The sequence below is a fragment of the Gymnoscopelus microlampas genome (assembly GCF_963454915.1).
Source record: "Gymnoscopelus microlampas genome assembly, chromosome: 19".
In the NCBI taxonomy this organism is placed as follows: domain Eukaryota; kingdom Metazoa; phylum Chordata; class Actinopteri; order Myctophiformes; family Myctophidae; genus Gymnoscopelus; species Gymnoscopelus microlampas.
In genome coordinates this window covers 33,848,140-33,867,212 of record NC_139956.1, presented here as the reverse complement: position 1 = coordinate 33,867,212, position 19,073 = coordinate 33,848,140, and the positions used below count along the sequence as shown (strand labels likewise).

At 40.9% G+C, this 19,073-nt stretch overlaps 1 protein-coding gene across 1 annotated transcript; it reads left to right on the top strand.

Moving 5' to 3' along the window:
- The first annotated feature begins 3,456 nt into the window (after positions 1 to 3,456).
- On the top strand, positions 3,457 to 18,944 carry LOC311035243 (palmitoyltransferase ZDHHC3). Its single transcript, XM_084043336.1, has 9 exons — positions 3,457 to 3,587; positions 4,729 to 4,817; positions 5,002 to 5,075; positions 14,729 to 14,841; positions 15,816 to 15,877; positions 16,659 to 16,782; positions 17,026 to 17,098; positions 18,146 to 18,320; positions 18,790 to 18,944. The coding sequence occupies exons 1-9, from the start codon at positions 3,463 to 3,465 to the stop codon at positions 18,879 to 18,881; spliced, it is 927 nt and encodes a 308-aa protein (XP_083899462.1). The 5' UTR covers positions 3,457 to 3,462; the 3' UTR covers positions 18,882 to 18,944.
- The last annotated feature ends 129 nt before the right edge of the window (positions 18,945 to 19,073 follow it).

Here is a 19,073-nt window from a genome sequence, read left to right as displayed (position 1 = left end):
TCAATACTAGTGTATTTCCTAGTGTTTGTGCCAGGGACCCCCAGAAGAGAAGATTTGTGGTACTTAAAAAATAAATAAAAAAGAGAGAGATTTTGAGATTTTTCAAACATTTTCAAAAATAGCAGATGTACAAGCTTGTACAGAGTGGGCACTATAGGGAAATGTGGGCACCAAAACAGAGTAGGCACCAGGGGCCAGTTGCACCACCTCATACTAAATTCAAACTTAGCCTAGTTATAGCTTAAACACATTCAATCTGGGAAAGTGTCTCTGTCATTTTAGATTTCTTTGGCTATTCAAAAATAGCAGATATACAAGCGTGCCGTGCTATGAGCTTGTAGATCTGCTATTTTTTTTGAAAAATCGTGAAAATGAGTGCAAAGCTTTGAATATATTTTAAAAATGTATATATATATACATATATTTAAAGATTTGCACAAATTTTCACATAAAAAAAAATAGCAGATCTACAAGCTCATAGCGCGGCACTCGGTGCCGCGCTATGAGCTTGTATATCTGCTATTTTTGAATAGCCAAAGAAATCTAAAAATGACAGATACTTTCCCGGCTAAATGGGTTAAATTGCTTTTTTTTAAGCCATTTAAGCTATAACTAGGCTAAGTTTGAATTTAGGCCTTGGAAGAGTGGGCACTATAGGGGACATCCAAGCACCAAAACGGGAATACTGGCATGGGTATTACTGGAATGCAATGCAACTACATCCAAAACATGTTCTGACAAATGTAATATTAGTTTGAGGTTAAGGTATAGGCGTAGTTCTTTGAGGTGAAGGTTAGCTGTATAGGCATAGTTTTACTGAGGTTAGGATTAGGATCAGGCCTATTTTACTAAAAGGTGCCCATGTCTTGCGAGGTCTGGTGCCCACACTGTATTGGTGCCCACATGGCAACTTTATTGTCACATCACAGGTTTACAGGGGTAAAACAGTGGGTGAAGTTTGTTTGTGTACAAGCGCCATCGTTTTTGTTATTTCCATAAAGAGAGAAAGGGAAGAAGAAGAAGAAGGGGGGGGGGGCAAGGGGAAGAGAAATTAACCATAAAAACAACAACAGCTATCTGTATACTTTATACAGTCTTCTCTAGTGTGTTAGGCATATTTGTAGCATATAAGTTATATTGTATTAACATACTCATCTGCCTACAGATTGGACAAAATGACCTGTGTGTGTGTGTGTGTGTGTGTGTGTGTGTGTGTGTGTGTGTGTGTGTGTGTGTGTGTGTGTGTGTGTGTGTGTGTGTGCGTGCGTGCGTGTCGTGTGTGTGGGTGCGTGTGCGTGTCTGTGTCTGTGTCTGTGTCTGTGTCTGTGTCTGTGTCTGTGTCTGTGTGTGTGTGTGTGTGTGTGTGTGTGTGTGTGTGTGTGTGTGTGTGTGTGTGTGTGAGTGAGAGAGACTGGTGGTAGCCAGTACAAGCATTTGGCAGAGGCATGCATGATGTACAATGAATCAGATAACCATAGTCCAGTAAAAGGAGGAACGCCTCGACATTTTATTTCTTCTTTTTTTCCCATTTAAAACATTTATTTAACCAGGTAGACAAGAATACAATCTTAATCTTCTTGAGGGATAGGGGGATAGGGGCCAAAAGAGACCAACATGCAGTTTAAAAACAAAAAGCAAAGCAGTAGGCTATTAATCACTAAAGAGGGGGGGGGGGGGGGGGGTATCTATAAATAGAATGAATCAATAAACTGAAATATTTCTGAAATATTCAAGGCGATAGGTTACATTTAATAGACAACAACAAGCAGGTCTGACAAGCACAGCAACATTTTTTCTTTGAGAATGTTCACAAGTCTTTAAGAGACAATTTTGGGATTAAAGTGTCCAGTTTAAAACTATTGTTCCAGTTTCTGGCTGCAGGGGACTGAAATGACGAACCAAACACAGAATTAGTTGTCTTGGCAACAAAAAAAACTAACTAAAGTAAAACCATAGCTTGAGATTTAGCTTCTTTACTAAATTACGAATGTGGCATTCAAAATTGGTATTTTAATTGATGAAATGATCACACTACTATTACAACACTAATGAATAGTACTGTCAAACAAGTCTATGAAGCTATCTATGAAATATATGAAAAGGTTTAATCTGCAACACAATTTTATGAGGTGGGGGTACTGCTTCATCTCTCTCTCAGCTAAGGGGTCTTTGGCCAGAACGTTGAAGAACCCTGATCTAATGTGAAAAATGATGCGAGTACATAATATATGTTTATAATGAATGGAATTATGAATACTACTTAATATTTAACTTATGATAACACATTATTCTCAATATATTGTGTAGACCAATACTATCACCACAATTATGACATTGATATTTCTGAATGATCCATTCTTTATTATTTAGTTTGCCTTTGTTTACTTGTTTTGTCATAGTTGACATTGTTTGGTTGATTTGGTTGTTGTAGTTGTTTCTGTTTTGTTGTCTAATGCTCTGTTGTTGTTGTTTTTTAATTATTGTATTTACTCCACTGCGCCCTCTACAGATCTGATCAATGGTCATTTATATTGACCAGATCTGTAGAGGGCGCAGTGGAGTGAATAAAATAATTTCCAACTGGTGGACATATTTTATTTTCTGCCCGCAAAAAAAGTGTATTATACAGAGAAGGTGGGGTGCTGAGAGGCGTTCCACCCTGGAGAATAGACTTTCAATAACACAAAACTACCTTTGTTTCGGTGAGAAGCGAAATAGTTTTGTTTATTTTTTACTAAAGACGGAGAGTGTAAGATTTTCGGTCTATGAGCAGAGCAGCGCGGCTGGCAGTGAGTTAGAGAGAACCGCTCTGGATCCAGGGCTAAACATGACTGTCATACCATGACAGTCATGGCGTTACTTGTTCCTGCTTTTTGAAAATTTTACATTTACAACCCGTACATCTACATAAACGTTCAAATTTCAAATATAAAGTGCTTTACCCACGGCCACGGATGTTACAAGTTAAAGCGCATGGGTCTAAGTACCCGTATCTTCCGTATTGTTCAATAAAAAGCTTTTTAATCCGATTGCCGGCCATTTTCTTCGATTTTTTTCCCTTATGCTTTCAACTACGCGCCCTTATCGGTTGGGAGGTGTATTGCACCCTGATACATAATAATTGATTATTCTTTTAATAAAAATGGCCGGCGATCGGATTAAAAAGCTTCTTATTGAACAATACGGAAAATACGGGTACTTAAACCCATGCGCTTTAACTTGTTACATCCATGGTGGCCGTGGGCTCAGCCGGTTATATTTGAAATCTGAACGTTTATGTAGATGTGCTGGTTGTAAATGTAAAATTCTCAAAACACAGGAACAAGTAGCGCCATGACGCTTGTGACAGACGAGCGTCATCATGTGAACCATGGCTACTCCTCCTCCAACGTCACCTCCTCACCCGGAAGAACCGACGGCCGGGCCGGGGACGTCACCAATGGACGTCACGGTCCTCAGAACATGGCGTCCCTGCGCTGTAGGAGAGATCCCTGCGGCTTCATCTGCCTCATCCTCACCTACTTCAGCGTGCTCTACGCGGACTACGTGGTGATCCAGTATGTCCTGCTGCCCGCCTACTCTGGAAGGTACCTGTCTGCTCTATTCGTCTGGTTTAAAGGTCCCTGGGACGGAATATACACACACACCCCGACGAGCATCGGTGTGTGCGTGTGTGTGTGTGTGTGTGTGTGTGCGCGCGCGCGCGCGCGTGTTGTTTATTTATCCACGCTGCGTCCCCATAATAAACAGACGCTGGTAGGTATGTGCGCGCCTTGATAATGTTTATCAAGGCGCGCCTTGATAATATTTATCAAGGCGCGCGTTTAAATACATTAAAACAATAACGGGCTACATAAAACAGACAATTATTGTTTATGTAGGCTAAAATTGTTTTTATTTATTTATTTTGTAATGTTAGACTCAAGTGTTTTTGCATTTTCAATAGAGACGAAATTAGATAATACAAAATAAATAAGGACGCTAATAGATATAGGTTGGATAGTAACTGATGTAACTACATGTAAGTAACTGTATATCGGTGTCACCACCATCATTCATAATATGAGAGATAATTGCCTATATTCAGCCCAGATTATGCACATTTGGAAAACGTGTAATTTGATTATGTTAGTTTGCGGTCTATGAAGGCATCTCGTGTGTTGTTGACAGAGTTAGGTTTCAAAACACTGGCTGTGGTTATAAGCTGAGTCAATTGTGACATTGACAGCAGGTGTTTTTTTTTTTTTTTATTTCATAATTTTCTCATGTGATCTTCTTTGGTATATATAGGCCTACATGTCCTTTAAAAAAAAATATTTTATTTGGCCTCTCACAATTATTTCATAATTGCCTAATCGCAAATATTCTCTCTCTCTCTCTCTCTCTCTCTCTCTCTCTCTCTCTCTCTCTCTCTCTCTCTCTCTCTCTCTCTCTCTTCTCTCTCTCTTTTTGACATCCTCTGTCTGTCTGTCTGTCTGTCTGTCTGTCTGTCTGTCTGTCTGTCTGTCTGTCTGTCTGTCTGTCTGTCTGTCTGTCGTATCTATCCATCTCTTATCTCTTATACTGTATGCTCTTATTAAAATTGTTTGATTCAAAAGCACAATTAAGCCTAAAAAGTGTTTAGGTCATCTTGGATCTAACTGTGTGTGTGTGTGTGTGTGTGTGTGTGTGTGTGTGTGTGTGTGTGTGTGTGTGTGTGTGTGTGTGTGTGTGTGTGTGTTGTGTCAGTGTGTGGTGTACTCTCCATGCGTCAGTATTTAATGGGATACTACTGCTGCTGCTGGCCTGCCACTCCAAAGCTGTCTTCACTGACCCAGGTTAGTGTGTGTGTCTGCGTGTGTGTGTGTGTGTGTGTGTGTGTGTGTGTGTGTGTGTGTGCCATATGCAATTGCTTGTGCATATCTTTGGGAATAGCCAATCTACAAGCTTGTAGATCCGCTAGTTTTGCTATTTTTGATTGATTGTTTAACTACCATGTTAACTAATCACGTGTGTGTAAAGGTATGGTGCCTCTCCCAGAGACGGCCATAGACTTCTCAGACCTTCGGTCGCAGTCGTCCCGGATGAACGAACGGGTGAGTCTCTGCCAGTGTTGTCTATGAAAACAAGCCCAAAAGATGCGAAGTCCTACTAGGCCACATGAGCACTCTAACCCTATATACACTGGCTATTTGAAAATAGCCAATCTAAAAGCTCACAGTGAGCTTGTAGATCTGCTATTTTCAAAGAAAAATCTTGGAAAAAAGGTGAATATTTTCAAATCCACACAAATCTTCTATGGGTTCAGAAGAGGGGGGGAGGGGGTTTGTGGACAAATACATATTAATTTGGGGGGTCCTTGACGTGAAAATATTTCACTGGTTTAAACAACATTCGGACACAAGCCCAAACAAGCAACTGCACTTTAGAAACGAGCCAAAAAAAAAACGCAATCCGCAACTACCGATATTTACAAGCGATTTTACAGAGAAACGACCCCAAAGTTGCCGACATGGCAACACTGGTCTCTGCAACAGATACTCAGCCACCGTGATTGGAGCTGTCACTGCAAATCATGTCTTTATGACTGAATGACCGGCGTGACTACAGTAGTTCGATTTTCTGTCTGCACTTATGGTTGTGTGCGTGACTGTATTCATGGAATAACGACTGTATTTATGGAATAATCACTATTTATGAGCCAAGCCCACGTTGAGCCGTTGTTGGGTTCTAAAATGATGTTATTGCGAAGTATCGGGGTTTTGTGGCGCTGTGTACATGGCCTGAGAGGGGCAGTGATGAAGCTGTTGTGAAATGCAGTTTCCAGGGGAAGAAAAGAGAATTTATTTTCTAAACCCATTTTCACTGTTTTACAAGCCAGCAAATCTTACCAACAGGCCAATATGGCACGTTACCAGTTGTTCCCTGCTGTGCTCTGTTATTAAGATAAGATATCAGTGCATGAAGTAGGCAGAGGCGGACGAAGTACTCGACCCCAGTACTTGAGTAAGAGTACAGCAACTCCTTGGTCAAATTTACTCCACTATAAGTAAAAGTAGCTCAGTCAAAATGTTACTCAAGTAAGAGTAAAAAATTCATTGCTTTTAAATATACTTTAAGTATTCCAAAGTACATGCTTTGAAAAATACTTAAAGTACAAGTAAAAGTAAAAGTACATTTCTTAATTTTTAGATCAATGAATTGCTGTAATGTTTTCACAATGAATTTATAGGACCTTGTAACTCGGCACTGAAACCAGCACAGCACTGCATGCACTGATGTGCTTGCAGAACCACTATGTTATACAAAGCCTGCAGAAACACCATATAAAAACATAGAAAAGACTGAGGAACCAGAACTAAATACTTCTACTCCTATACACCCATACAAGATGTAACAAAGAGGCGAGCGGAGGGGGAAGACAGAAACACGGCCAGTGTGAGAGCAGAAGTTAGGCCAATTGCATTTTAGGGAAGACAAGAAAACAGCCAACCTAAAGGCCAAACCGCACCAATGCAATTAGTCGCAACTCCTTGCAACAAACCCGTTTTAAGGTCAACCGCACCAATGCAACTCCTTGCAACTGCCATTGGGGGAAATGGTTGCAAGACAAGTAGTTGCAAGGGGGTCATCCCTATGTTCCCCAGGTTCTATGTTCCCCAGGTTCTATGTTCCCCACTTCCCCCAAAAAAGGTTCTATGTTCCCCAGGTTCTATGTTCCCCACTCAACCAAAAAAGGGTTCTATGTTCCCCACTCATCCAAAAAAAGGTTCTATGTTCCCCACTCAACCAAAAAAAGGTTCTATGTTCCCCGCTCACCCACAAATGCAGGAAATGGTGAGACATTTAAAAAGGTTTAAATACATGTATTTATACCCATTAGTTATTTGTAATTTTTCAGTTTTTAAAGTGTCAAAATATCATGTTTTGAAAACTTCTTTGAAATGACTCAAAATCTATTTAGGGGTGTCACAACATTAATTTCACGATACGTATGATACGATACACGATATTGGGCTCACGATATCGATACGATATTATTATCATTTTTACTATCATCAACATTGGCCATCATCTTCAGTTTCAAAGTGCTTAATTTATAAAGCATATAAAAAGGTGCTCCTCAGAGTACAGGTCTCCGCCAGGTCAGGTACGTTATGGTGGCCTCCTGGTGGCGGTATAATAGGCCAATGTGAAAAGGGTGGCATTTCTTCTTAGGCCTTTCAATGGGACACTGCATTCATGATTTGAGGCATTTTGTTCCAAAAATGTGTTTTGCTGAATTAGACCTGCTGGTGGCGCTATAACAGGCCAATGTGAAAGGGGTTGCATTTCTGCCTCGGCCTAGTGGGAATGTTTGTGTGAAATTTCATGGAAATTGAAAGCTGCGTTCATGATTCGAGGCATTTTGTTCAAAACGGACCAATCCTGCAAACTTTGGAAGCCAACCTTAGCCAATGATCACATGACTATAGAGATACTGTGCATGACGTTTGGATAAAATCTGTAGGAGTAATGTCAAAAAATGGGTTTTGCACAAATCGGCCTCCTGGTGGCGCTATAACAGGCCCATGTGAAAAATTTGGGGCAAATTTGGTATCGAGGGAGTGTGTGTGCGCAGTTTCGCAGCGAGCGGGCCAATGGTGCCGGAGATTAGCTGGTAACACACGGACAGGACACACACACGGACGGACGGACGGACGGACAGACAGACAGGGGAGGGGGTAAAACATAATCTCTCGCCATGCCTTTCGGCCTGGCGGAGACAATTATACAAGCTTAAAGGGGATACACCATGAATGTAAAAAATATATATTATATATAAATATTGCCCCCTAATACGTATTAAACAGGTTGTAAGCCTAAAAAAACATCCACATATTTTTTCTCACAATCTGACTGTCTGTCATTCTAAGCTTTTTTAGCTGCAATACCAAAACGTCCTTTTGGGCAGAGGGGTGCTACTGAGCAATTCTGTCTGTCAATCATCACCTACCATGATACTGACCATGATACTGACCATGATACTGACCATGTTACTGACCATGATACTGACCATGATACTGACCATGATGCTACCATGATACTGACATGATACTGACATGATACTGACATGATACTGACATGATACTGACCATGATACTACAATTATACTGACCATGATACTGACCATGATACTGACCATGATACTACCATGATACTGACATGATACTGACATGATATTGACATGATACTGACATGATACTGACATGATACTGACCATGATACTAACATGATACTGACACGATAATGACATGATACTGACATGATACTGACCATGATACTAACATGATACTGACACTTGCCATGAAACTGAGCATGATGCTGACTATGACACTGACCATGATACTGATACTGATTATAAGATGTAACACTTTTCTCAACAATTTGAGCAGTTATGGCCCGGACAGCTGGCGTGGTGGTCCGGGCACAGCGTGGCGCGGGTTCGACTCCCGATCCTGACGGACTTTGCTGCGTGTCACTTCCATCTCTCTCTCCCCATTTCCTCTCAGACTACTGTATACTATCTAATAAAAGGCAGATAAAGCCAAAAACAATTATTTAAAAAAAATCTTAATGTAACAAATTACTACGTTATTATATTATGCAAAAACCCGTTATTGCGCTACCGCTCATGATTTTATTATATTATGAGCTTTTATGACATTTAGTTTATTATATTATGAACTGTTATTACGCCGTTATTACATTATGAGTTGCTACAAGGTGCTCTATATCACCAAGATGGCCGCCAGGGGAAAGGGGGGCAAAGGCGGGCAAGTTTCTGATAGTAATTTATCCCCATTATGTTCAGTTGTGTGTTCAGAGATGTTATTAATAATTGGAAATAAAAAATGTATGTGTCCTGCATTTTTGGGTGAGCGGGGAACATAGAACCTTTTTTTTGTTAATGGGGAACATAGAACCTTTTTTGGGTAAGTGGGGAACATAGAACCTTTTTTAGCGGTGCCAGCCGCTCTACACTTGACTATGTCCGTCCGTATGTCCGTTTGTCCGTTTGTCCGTTTGTCCGTTTGTCCGTTTGTCCGTTATGTCCGTTTGAGCACGGGCTTTAAACAGCTATAACTCCAGTTCGCAGCATGCCAGCAAGTCCAAATTTGGTATGTGGACTTAGACCACCAATAGGGACGAGCATTGACTGCTGAAGCCCCGCCCCGCCCTATTATAGCGCCACCAGGAGGCCACTGGCTTTAAACAGCGCTTTACACAGCTATAACTCCAGTTCGCATGCCAGCAAGTCCAAATTTGGTATGTGGACCTACACCACCAATAGGGACGAGCATTGATTGCTGAAGCCCCGCCCCGCCCTATTATAGCGCCACCAGGAGGCCACTCATCAAAGGCACCGCTTCCTTCACACAGGGTGCGATTTTTTAGGTAAAAGGGGAACATAGAACCCAGGGAACATAGAACCTTTTTTGGTAAGTGGGGAACATAGAACCTTTTTTGCGGGGAACATAGAACCTGGGGAACATAGGTACGGTCCCGTTGCAAGTAGTTCCATGTTGCAATGAGTTGCATGGCGAATCATTGGTGTGGATGTGGAGTGGGCTTAAAAGTACTCAGTACTATACAGCCTTCCTAGAAATGTACTCGAGTAAAAGTAAAATATTTTTCGGTAGCACTTTACAATAATGACCCGTTATAAAGCATTTATAAACGTTTATAAGTAGTTTGTAGACTATTAACAAATCATTAACAACCTGTTTGTTGACATTCGTAAATGATTACTAAAACCTTTATAACTACAGTTACAAATCATTTATAAAGTATTAGTAAGTAGTGAACTATTCATGAATAAGCCATTTATATACATCTGTAAAAGATTATTAAATCATTTGTAACGACCCATTCTAAAGCATCTATAAACGTTTGTAAGCAGTTTGTAGACTATTAACAAATCATTAACAACCTGTTTATTGACATTTGTAAATGATTACTAAAACCTTTATAACTACGGTTACAAATCATCTATAAAGGTATTTTATGACTATTCATGAATAATACATGTATAATGCATCTGTAAATGATTATTAAATCATTTGTAACTGATGTTACATAATATATACAAGCTATTGGTAGCTTGTTCATGTTTAACATATGATTTGTTAAACATTCCTAAAGTATCTATAAATCCTTAATACATGTTATTATGTGCCCTATAGTAAAGTGAAGACAGTTCATCATTTACAACTGTCTGTTAATGTGTTTGTTCATGTTTAACATGCTTTGTAAAACATTCCTAAAATATCTAAGACTATGCATTATTATACTCTACCAGGAAGGCTGTACTTGTCAGCCATCTGTTAGCTCAATGGGTTGAGACGCAGTATTCATGATCCAGAGGCCATGAGTTCAAATCCCATTGATGTCTTTCCTATGAATCTTTCCTTTGCAGACTGGCTTCCAGAAGATCAACTGAAAACTACCAGGAAGGCTTTACCTGTCAGCCATCTGTTAGCTCAATGGGTTGAGACGCTGTATACATGATCCAGAGGCCATGAGTTCAAATCCCATTGATGTCTTTCCTATGATTCTTTCCTTTGCAGACTGGCTTCCAGAAGATCAACTGAAAACTACCAGGAAGGCTGTACTTATCAGCCATCTGTTAGCTCGATGGGTTGAGACGCAGTATACATGATCCAGAGGCCATGAGTTCAAATCCCACTGGTGTCTTTACTGTGATGCTTTCCTTTGCAGACTAACTTCTAGAAAAACAAGTTAAAACCACCAGGAAACCTGTAACTCTCAGCCAACAGCTTAGCTCAACTGGTAGAGCGTCTGTCCAATAACATGACTTGACTTGACTTGAGTGGGTTAGATTCCCACTCGAGTCAAGTGTCCCCGGTAACTTGAGGCAACGGATAAATTGACTGATATCCTTAGTGATGCTTCCCTTTGCAGACTAACTTCTAGAAAAACAAGTTAAAACCACCAGGAAACCTGTAACTCTCAGCCAACAGCTTAGCTCAACTGGTAGAGCGTCTGTCCAATAACATGACTTGACCTGACTTGAGTGGGTTAGATTCCCACTCCGAGTCATGTGTCCCCGGTAACTTGGGGCAACGGATAAATTGACTGATATCCTTCGTGATGCTTCCCTTTGCAGAATAACTTCTAGAAAAACAAGTTAAAACCACCAGGAAACCTGTAACTCTCAGCCAACAGCATAGCTCAACTGGTAGAGCGTCTGTCCAATAACATGACTTGACTTGAGTGGGTTCGATTCCCACTCGAGTCAAGTGTCCTCGGTAACTTGAGGCAACGGATAAATTGACTGATATCCTTAGTGATGCTTCCCTTTGCAGACTAACTTCTAGAAAAACAAGTTAAAACCACCAGGAAACCTGTAACTCTCAGCCAACAGCATAGCTCAACTGGTAGAGCGTCTGTCCAATAACATGACTTGACTTGACTTGAGTGGGTTCGATTCCCACTCGAGTCAAGTGTCCCCGGTAACTTGGGGCAACGGATAAATTGACTGATATCCTTAGTGATGCTTCCCTTTGCAGACTAACTTCTAGAAAAACAAGTTAAAACCACCAGGAAACCTGTAACTCTCAGCCAACAGCATAGCTCGACTGGTAGAGCGTCTGTCCAATAACATGACTTGACTTGACTTGAGTGGGTTCGATTCCCACTCTAGTCAAGTGTCCCCGGTAACTTGGGGCAACGGATACATTGACTGATATCCTTAGTGATACTTCCCTTTGCAGACTAACTTCTAGAAAAACAAGTTAAAACCACCAGGAAACCTGTAACTCTCAGCCTACAGCATAGCTCAACTGGTAGAGCGTCTGTCCAATAACATGACTTGACTTGACATTAGTGGGTTCGATTCCCACTCGAGTCAAGTGTCCCCGGTATCTTGGGGCAACGGATAAATTGACTGATATCCTTAGTGCTGCTTCCCTTTGCAGACTAACTTCTAGAAAACAAGTTAAAACCACCAGGAAACCTGTAACTCTCAGCCAACAGCATAGCTCGACTGGTAGAGCGTCTGTCCAATAACATGACTTGACTTGAGTGGGTTCGATTCCCACTCGAGTCAAGTGTCCCAGGTAACTTGGGGCAACGGATAAATTGACTGATATCCGTAGAATAACTTGTAGGAGTGTGCTGGTTCAAATCCAGTTCAACCCAGGACCGAGCGGTCCTGGGTTCGATTCCCACTAATGTCAAGTCCCCGGTAAATTGGAGCAGCGGATAAATTGACTGATATCCGTAGAATAACTTGTAGGAGTGTCCTGGTTCAAATCCAGTCACCAACAAGTTATTCTACGGATATCAGTCAATTTATCCGTTGCCCCAAGTTACCGGGGACACTTGTCTTGAGTGGGAATCGAACCCACTCAAGTCAAGTCATGTTATTGGACAGACGCTCTACCAGTTGAGCTATGCTGTTGGCTGAGAGTTACAGGTTTTCTGATGGTTTTAACTTGTTTTTCTAGAAGTTATTCTGCAAAGGGAAGCATCACGAAGAATATCAGTCAATTTATCCGTTGCCCCAAGTTACCGGGGACACATGACTCGGAATCGAACCCACTCAAGGAAAGAATCATAGGAAAGACATCGATGGGATTTGAACTCATGGCCTCTGGATCATGAATACTGCGTCTCAACCCATTGAGCTAACAGATGGCTGACAAGTACAGCCTTCCTGGTAGTTTTCAGTTGATCTTCTGGAAGCCAGTCTGCAAAGGAAAGAATCATAGGAAAGACATCAATGGGATTTGAACTCATGGCCTCTGGATCATGTATACTGCGTCTCAACCCATTGAGCTAACAGTTGGATGACAAATATAGCCTTCCTGGTAGTTTTCAGTTGATCTTCTGGAAGCCAGTCTGCAAAGGAAAGACATCAATGGGATTTGAACTCATGGTCTCTGGATCATGAATACTGCGTCTCAACCCATTGAGCTAACAGATGGCTGACAAGTACAGCCTTCCTGATAGTTTTCAGTTGATCTTCTGGAAGCCAGTCTGCAAAGGAAAGAATCATAGAAAGACATCAATGGGATTTGAACTCATGGCCTCTGGATCATGTATACTGCGTCTCAACCCATTGAGCTAACAGTTGGATGACAAATATAGCCTTCCTGGTAGTTTTCAGTTGATCTTCTGGAAGCCAGTTTGCAAAGGAAAGGATCATAGGAATGACATCAGTGGGATTTGAACTCATGGCCTCTGGATCATGAATACTGCGTCTCAACCCATTGAGCTAACAGATGGCTGACAAGTACAGCCTTCCTGGTAGAGTATAATAATGCATAGTCTTAGATATTTTAGGAATGTTTTACAAAGCATGTTAAACATGAACAAACACATTAACAGACAGTTGTAAATGATGAACTGTCTTCACTTTACTATAGGGCACATAATAACATGTATTAAGGATTTATAGATACTTTAGGAATGTTTAACAAAGCATATGTTAAACATGAACAAGCTACCAATAGCTTGTATATATTATGTAACATCAGTTACAAATGATTTGATAATCATTTACAGATATATTATACATGTCTTATTCATGAATAGTCATAACATACCTTTATAGATGATTTGTAACCGTAGTTATAAAGGTTTTAGTAATCATTTACGAATGTCAATAAACAGGTTGTTAATGATTTGTTAATAGTCTACAAACTGCTTATAAACGTTTATAGATGCTTTAGAATGGGTCGTTACGAATTATTTAATAATCTTTTACAGATGTATATAAATGGCTTATTAATGAATAGTTCACTACTTACTAATACTTTATAAATGATTTGTAACTGTAGTTATAAAGGTTTTAGTAATCATTTACGAATGTCAACAAACAGGTTGTTAATGATTTGTTAATAGTCTACAAACTACTTATAAACGTTTATAAATGCTTTATAACGGGTCATTATTGTAAAGTGCTACCTATTTTTCTTGGAAATGTAGTCAAGTAAGAGTAATAAGTATCAAAAAAATCTAATACTCAAGTAAAGTACGGATCCTCAGAATCTGTACTCAAGTACAGCACTCAAGTACATTTACTCCGTTACTGTCCACCACTGGAAGTAGGTCTATAATTAGTAGGAATAATTTATTTAATTAGTTGTTTGATTAATGGAATAATCTTGAAGCATGCTTTTAAATGTAAAATCAATGAATCAACATTTTCCGTTTTATAATTGACCAAATCAATTAGTCTGATTGATCACGTCTTAAAGCAACATATAGAGATCCCCCAATGTCCTTTTGTCCGTAATGGACAACTGCCCGTTCGACGGAATTCCCACTTGCGATAATGCGATATACACGCCAAGTTTGAAGTAAGATGGTGCTCTACTTACTGTATGTACAAGACAGACAGACAACACACACACACACACAACACACACTCACACTCACACTCACACTCACACTCACACTCACACACACAGTTAGAGTTAGAGCTTGTAGATTCGCTACATTTGATACTGTTGTGTGACAGTGTAGTATGATCAAGTAGGGTGTTAATCTACAAAACAAAAACACAAAAAGTTAGAATATGCCCGACGGCAACAAAATGCCTTCTAAATCCTAAGAGTTTTCTGAAAAAAAACGCATGTCGCTATTTAGCTTAATTCTAATATGACACGGACGCTTTCCTGGTTTTAATGAGTTAAAAAGCAAATACAAATAACAATTGGAGGTGTTTCGTTCCCTTTAGGGCTGTGAAGGCTGGACGGTGTGCAGCCGCTGTGAGACCTACAGACCACCCAGAGCCCACCACTGCAGGGTGTGTCAGAGGTGCATACGACGCATGGACCACCACTGTCCCTGGTACGACCGCCGCTCATCGCCCTGTCCTTTAAATCTCTACTCTACTCTATTCTTCTCCTTCTTAACCTCACGGACCACCACTGTCCCTGGTCCGACCGCCGTTCATCGCCCTGTCCTCTGCTTTCATCTCTACTCTACTCTATGTCATGCTCCCTTTAACCCATTGAGACCTGAAGCCGGTTCTACATGTCTCCTAAATCTCAACAGTTTTCTAAAAAACGTATGTTTCTATATCAGTGGTTCTCAATCTTTTTCATGTCAAGGACCCCCAAAATGATATGTATTTGGCCGCGGACCCCCATCAAAATATGTTGTTCCAGGGACCCCCAGAAGCAACGATTTGAGTTAAAAATGTTCGCTTTAAAAATATACATATTCAAAGATTTGCACACATTTTCACGATTTTTCAAAAATAGCAGATATACAAGCTCGTAGCGCGGCACTCGGTGCCGCGCTACGAGCTTGTATATCTGCTATTTTTGAATAGCCAAATTGTAAAATAATGCTTTTTAGCTCAAATCTAAAAATGACACAGTTCCAGGTCTTAAGGGAGAGTTCACCCAAAAAACGGTACTTACTTACTTACTTTTTTTCTATCGATTAGTCACCCCATGGAGACTTGAATTCATGGATATGTTTTTTTTTTGTTGGTATTATTGGTTTAGGATTGCGACAAAAACTAGAAAATATCCATGAATTCAAGTCTCCATGGGGTGACTAATCTTCTCTTCTCTTCTCTTCTCTTCTCTTCTCTTCTCTTCTCTTCTCTTCTCTTCTCTTCTCTTCTCTTCTCTTCTCTTCTCTTCTCTTCTCTTCCGCGACAGCCAACCTGACATTCTCAACATTGTGTGTGTACGTGCCTGCGTGTGTGTTTATTTGTTTGTGCATGAATGGTGTGTGTGTGTGCATGAGCATGATGTGGTAATGTTGTTTTTAGTGAGCAGGATGTGATCGTGTTTGTGTGTCTCTTCCAGGATCAACAACTGTGTAGGAGAGTTGAACCAGAAGTATTTCATCCAGTTTCTCTTCTACACGGGTGAGTTCACATTCATAGCCTGCTGATTACTACTGTTCATGCTGTTCAGCAACCAATGCCGACAGGTCGATGATGTCCCGAATACTCAAATCCGATCTGATCACTTGCAAATAGTCTGCAGTCTGAGCAAAGACCTAGCCCAGTCCACACCAATTATTTGCAATGCAAGGAGTTACAACTCTCAATACTGCAACGAGGCAATTCAGACCGCTGCAATTTCTCTCTGCAACGTATTGCAATGGTTTGGTTGCATCGCAAGTCATTGGTGTGGACCGAGGTTATAATAGTTTGGGATTTTTCATTTTAGTTTAGTTTTAGTTAGTTTAGATGTTTTTCCTTCTAATTCAGTTCTTTTTAATTATTTTCCAGAGCGGATTTGCTGGTTTGTATTCGTTTTTATTTTTGATAATGCTTTTAACAAATAAGTCAGGCGCAGGATTGAAAAGGGCCAGACTAAGTATTGTGTAATAAAAACTAAAGAAAAATAGCATTGAAATATATTCATTTACAGATTAAGCTAATATAGATTGACGCGAACGAAAACTATGGGCATTTTGTCTATCATTTCAGTTTGTTTTAGTTAGTTGTGTAAACACAATACAGTTTCAGCCATCGTTTTTTTTTTTTAATTGTAGTTTTTATTTATTTCAGTTAACGAAAATATCTTTTCAATTTTAGTTTTCGTTATTTTGTTAGTTTTCGTTAACTATAATAACCTGTGGACTAGGCTCAACTAATAGCTCCTGCATCTGTCTCTGTCTGTCTCACTCTCTCTCTCTAGGCATGGCCAGCCTGTACTCCATGATACTGGTGGTGTCTGCGTGGGTGTGGAGGATACGAAACGAGAGAGAGGGAGACGGAGAGAAAGAAGGAGAAGAGACGTCGCCCAGCAAGCACCTGATAGTGTGAGTAGGATGAAGAGAGACTGCTCTTCATGCTGCTGAAACCTCTGACATGGAAACAAGTAAACCACTGAAACGCTGTCACATTAAACCACTGGTCAAGAAGTTTCATAATGTTTTACTACAGGAGTGCTGAGCTGAAACCTGTGTTTAGGATATGATGTTTGATTAAAAACAGAGTTGAATTGTAGTTAGATGCAAATGCAATGCAGAAGTGATTTACCTCACTCTCTCTCTCTCTCTCAGTGCTCACTACATCATACTGCTGGTGGAGTCGGTTCTGTTTGGCGTGTTTGTCATGGTCATTTTCTACGACCAGGTACACACACACACACACACACACACACACACACACACACACACACACACACACACACACACACACACACACACACACACACACACACACACACACTAGTTTCTTTGCATTCTTTCACCACTATTTCGGACCCAATTTGGTCGTTATGCCAATTATTTCCTCCCCACACACGTCACTGCTGTTGTATCCTACCGACTCACCTGCCAGTGAGGAGCCCCCGCCGGGAGGACGTAGAGCCTTCGTCCTACTCCTCCCGCCCCAACACTCCCTGCTGCCAGGCTCCGCCCCCACCCTGTAGGAGTATGTGTCGTGACAAATATCACCCTCCTCCCCGTCCGGTTTCCCTCCCCCGAACACGGGACAATTGTGTTCGCATAGAGACGCTCGACAAAGCGGGATGCTGCGCGGTGGATTCGAACCCTCAACCTCCGCAGTGGCGGGCAGGCACTTTTACCACCGTGCCACCCAAGCGGCATAACACTGATGACAGTTAGTACCTGACAGTAACCACTAGGTGGCAGAAGGGAGCCACACAGCAGAATTCTAGCATGTTTTATCCACAGTAATCTTGACTTTTTCTGTTGACCATTTTCCAAGGCATACCGTGCGGCGTGCTTTGTTTGATTGTCAAGCAAGCCATTGGATTCTATTCATCTTTTGTGAAAAACATGATTTCATAATTTCAATGTATTGGTGTTTTCCAATACATCGAAAAAAAAAACCTGCTTGTACATGAGCCAATACATGAGTCGGTTATTACTTCTAAACATCGGTTTCGATATATTTTCGGTTAATTGTCCAGCCCTAATAAGTAATCCAACACACTGAATATCGTCTCTGTCGGTTGGAAACCGCATCATTATGTCCAAAACTGTTACTTTTCAGGATTCAAGTTAAAAATAGCAGATCTACAAGCTCAGTTTCAAGCTTGTGGATCTGTCACGTTTGTGTGATGCTGTAGTATGATCAAGTAGGGCATTCATTTACTCATTTAGTTTGGTTATTGTGTCTCTGTCTCTCTGTCTCTCTGTCTCTCTCTCTCTCTAGCTGGTGTCAATAATAACAGATGAGACTCCCATTGAGCAGATGAAGAACCGGTTGATGATGAAGGACAGAGGATCCTCCTCTCCTCCCTCCTCTTCCTCCCCGCAGCCCCCCCACCACGCCCCCCTGCACAAACGCAAGCCCAAGATCGCCCTGCTGAGAGAGGTGTTCGGACGAGGTGTGTGTGCGTGTGTGTGTGTGTGTGTGTGTGTGTGTGTGTGTGTGTGTGTGTGTGTGTGTGTGTGTGTTAGGGATTGTTGATTATTTTCTTGCTAATTATCCTATTGAATACTTTTTCGATTAATCAAATAATCGAGAAGCACGTTTAAAAAAAGTTTATAAAAAATAGATATATTCTGTATGAGGGAATCAATTAAACACTTATGTGTTATTTTATACGTAGTCGCACATGGTGTCATGCTAAAATAGTGAAAATGGCAGATTTGTTTATGAAATTCCTTTTGCCTATAATGACATGTCCAAAATAGGGATCGGTTGTTAATTGATTATTTTATCAAATTGTTGATTATCAATATTTTTTTTATAATTGATTACATTTATTAGGTCGATGAACTATTAGGGGTTGGGCATTTTTATGACTTGACTCTCTCTCTCTCTCTCTCTCTCTCTCTCTCTCTCTCTCTCAGGTTCAGTGTTCTGTTGGCTCCTCCCCCTCCACTCCAGCCCGCCGTCTGTGGGCGGGATCACCTACTCGGCCCTCCCGGACTATGATGTCTGACCTTTGACCTTTCCCCTAAGACATAACTGAACGTGTGTGTGTGCGTGTGTGTGTGTGTGTGTGTGTGTGTGTGTGTGTGTGTGTGTGTGTGTGTGTGTGTGTGTGTGTGTGTGTGTGTGTGTGTGTGTGTGTGTGTGCGCGTGTGTGCGTGCGTGTTTGAGAGAGAGAGAACCTCAAAGAAGCTAGTTACTT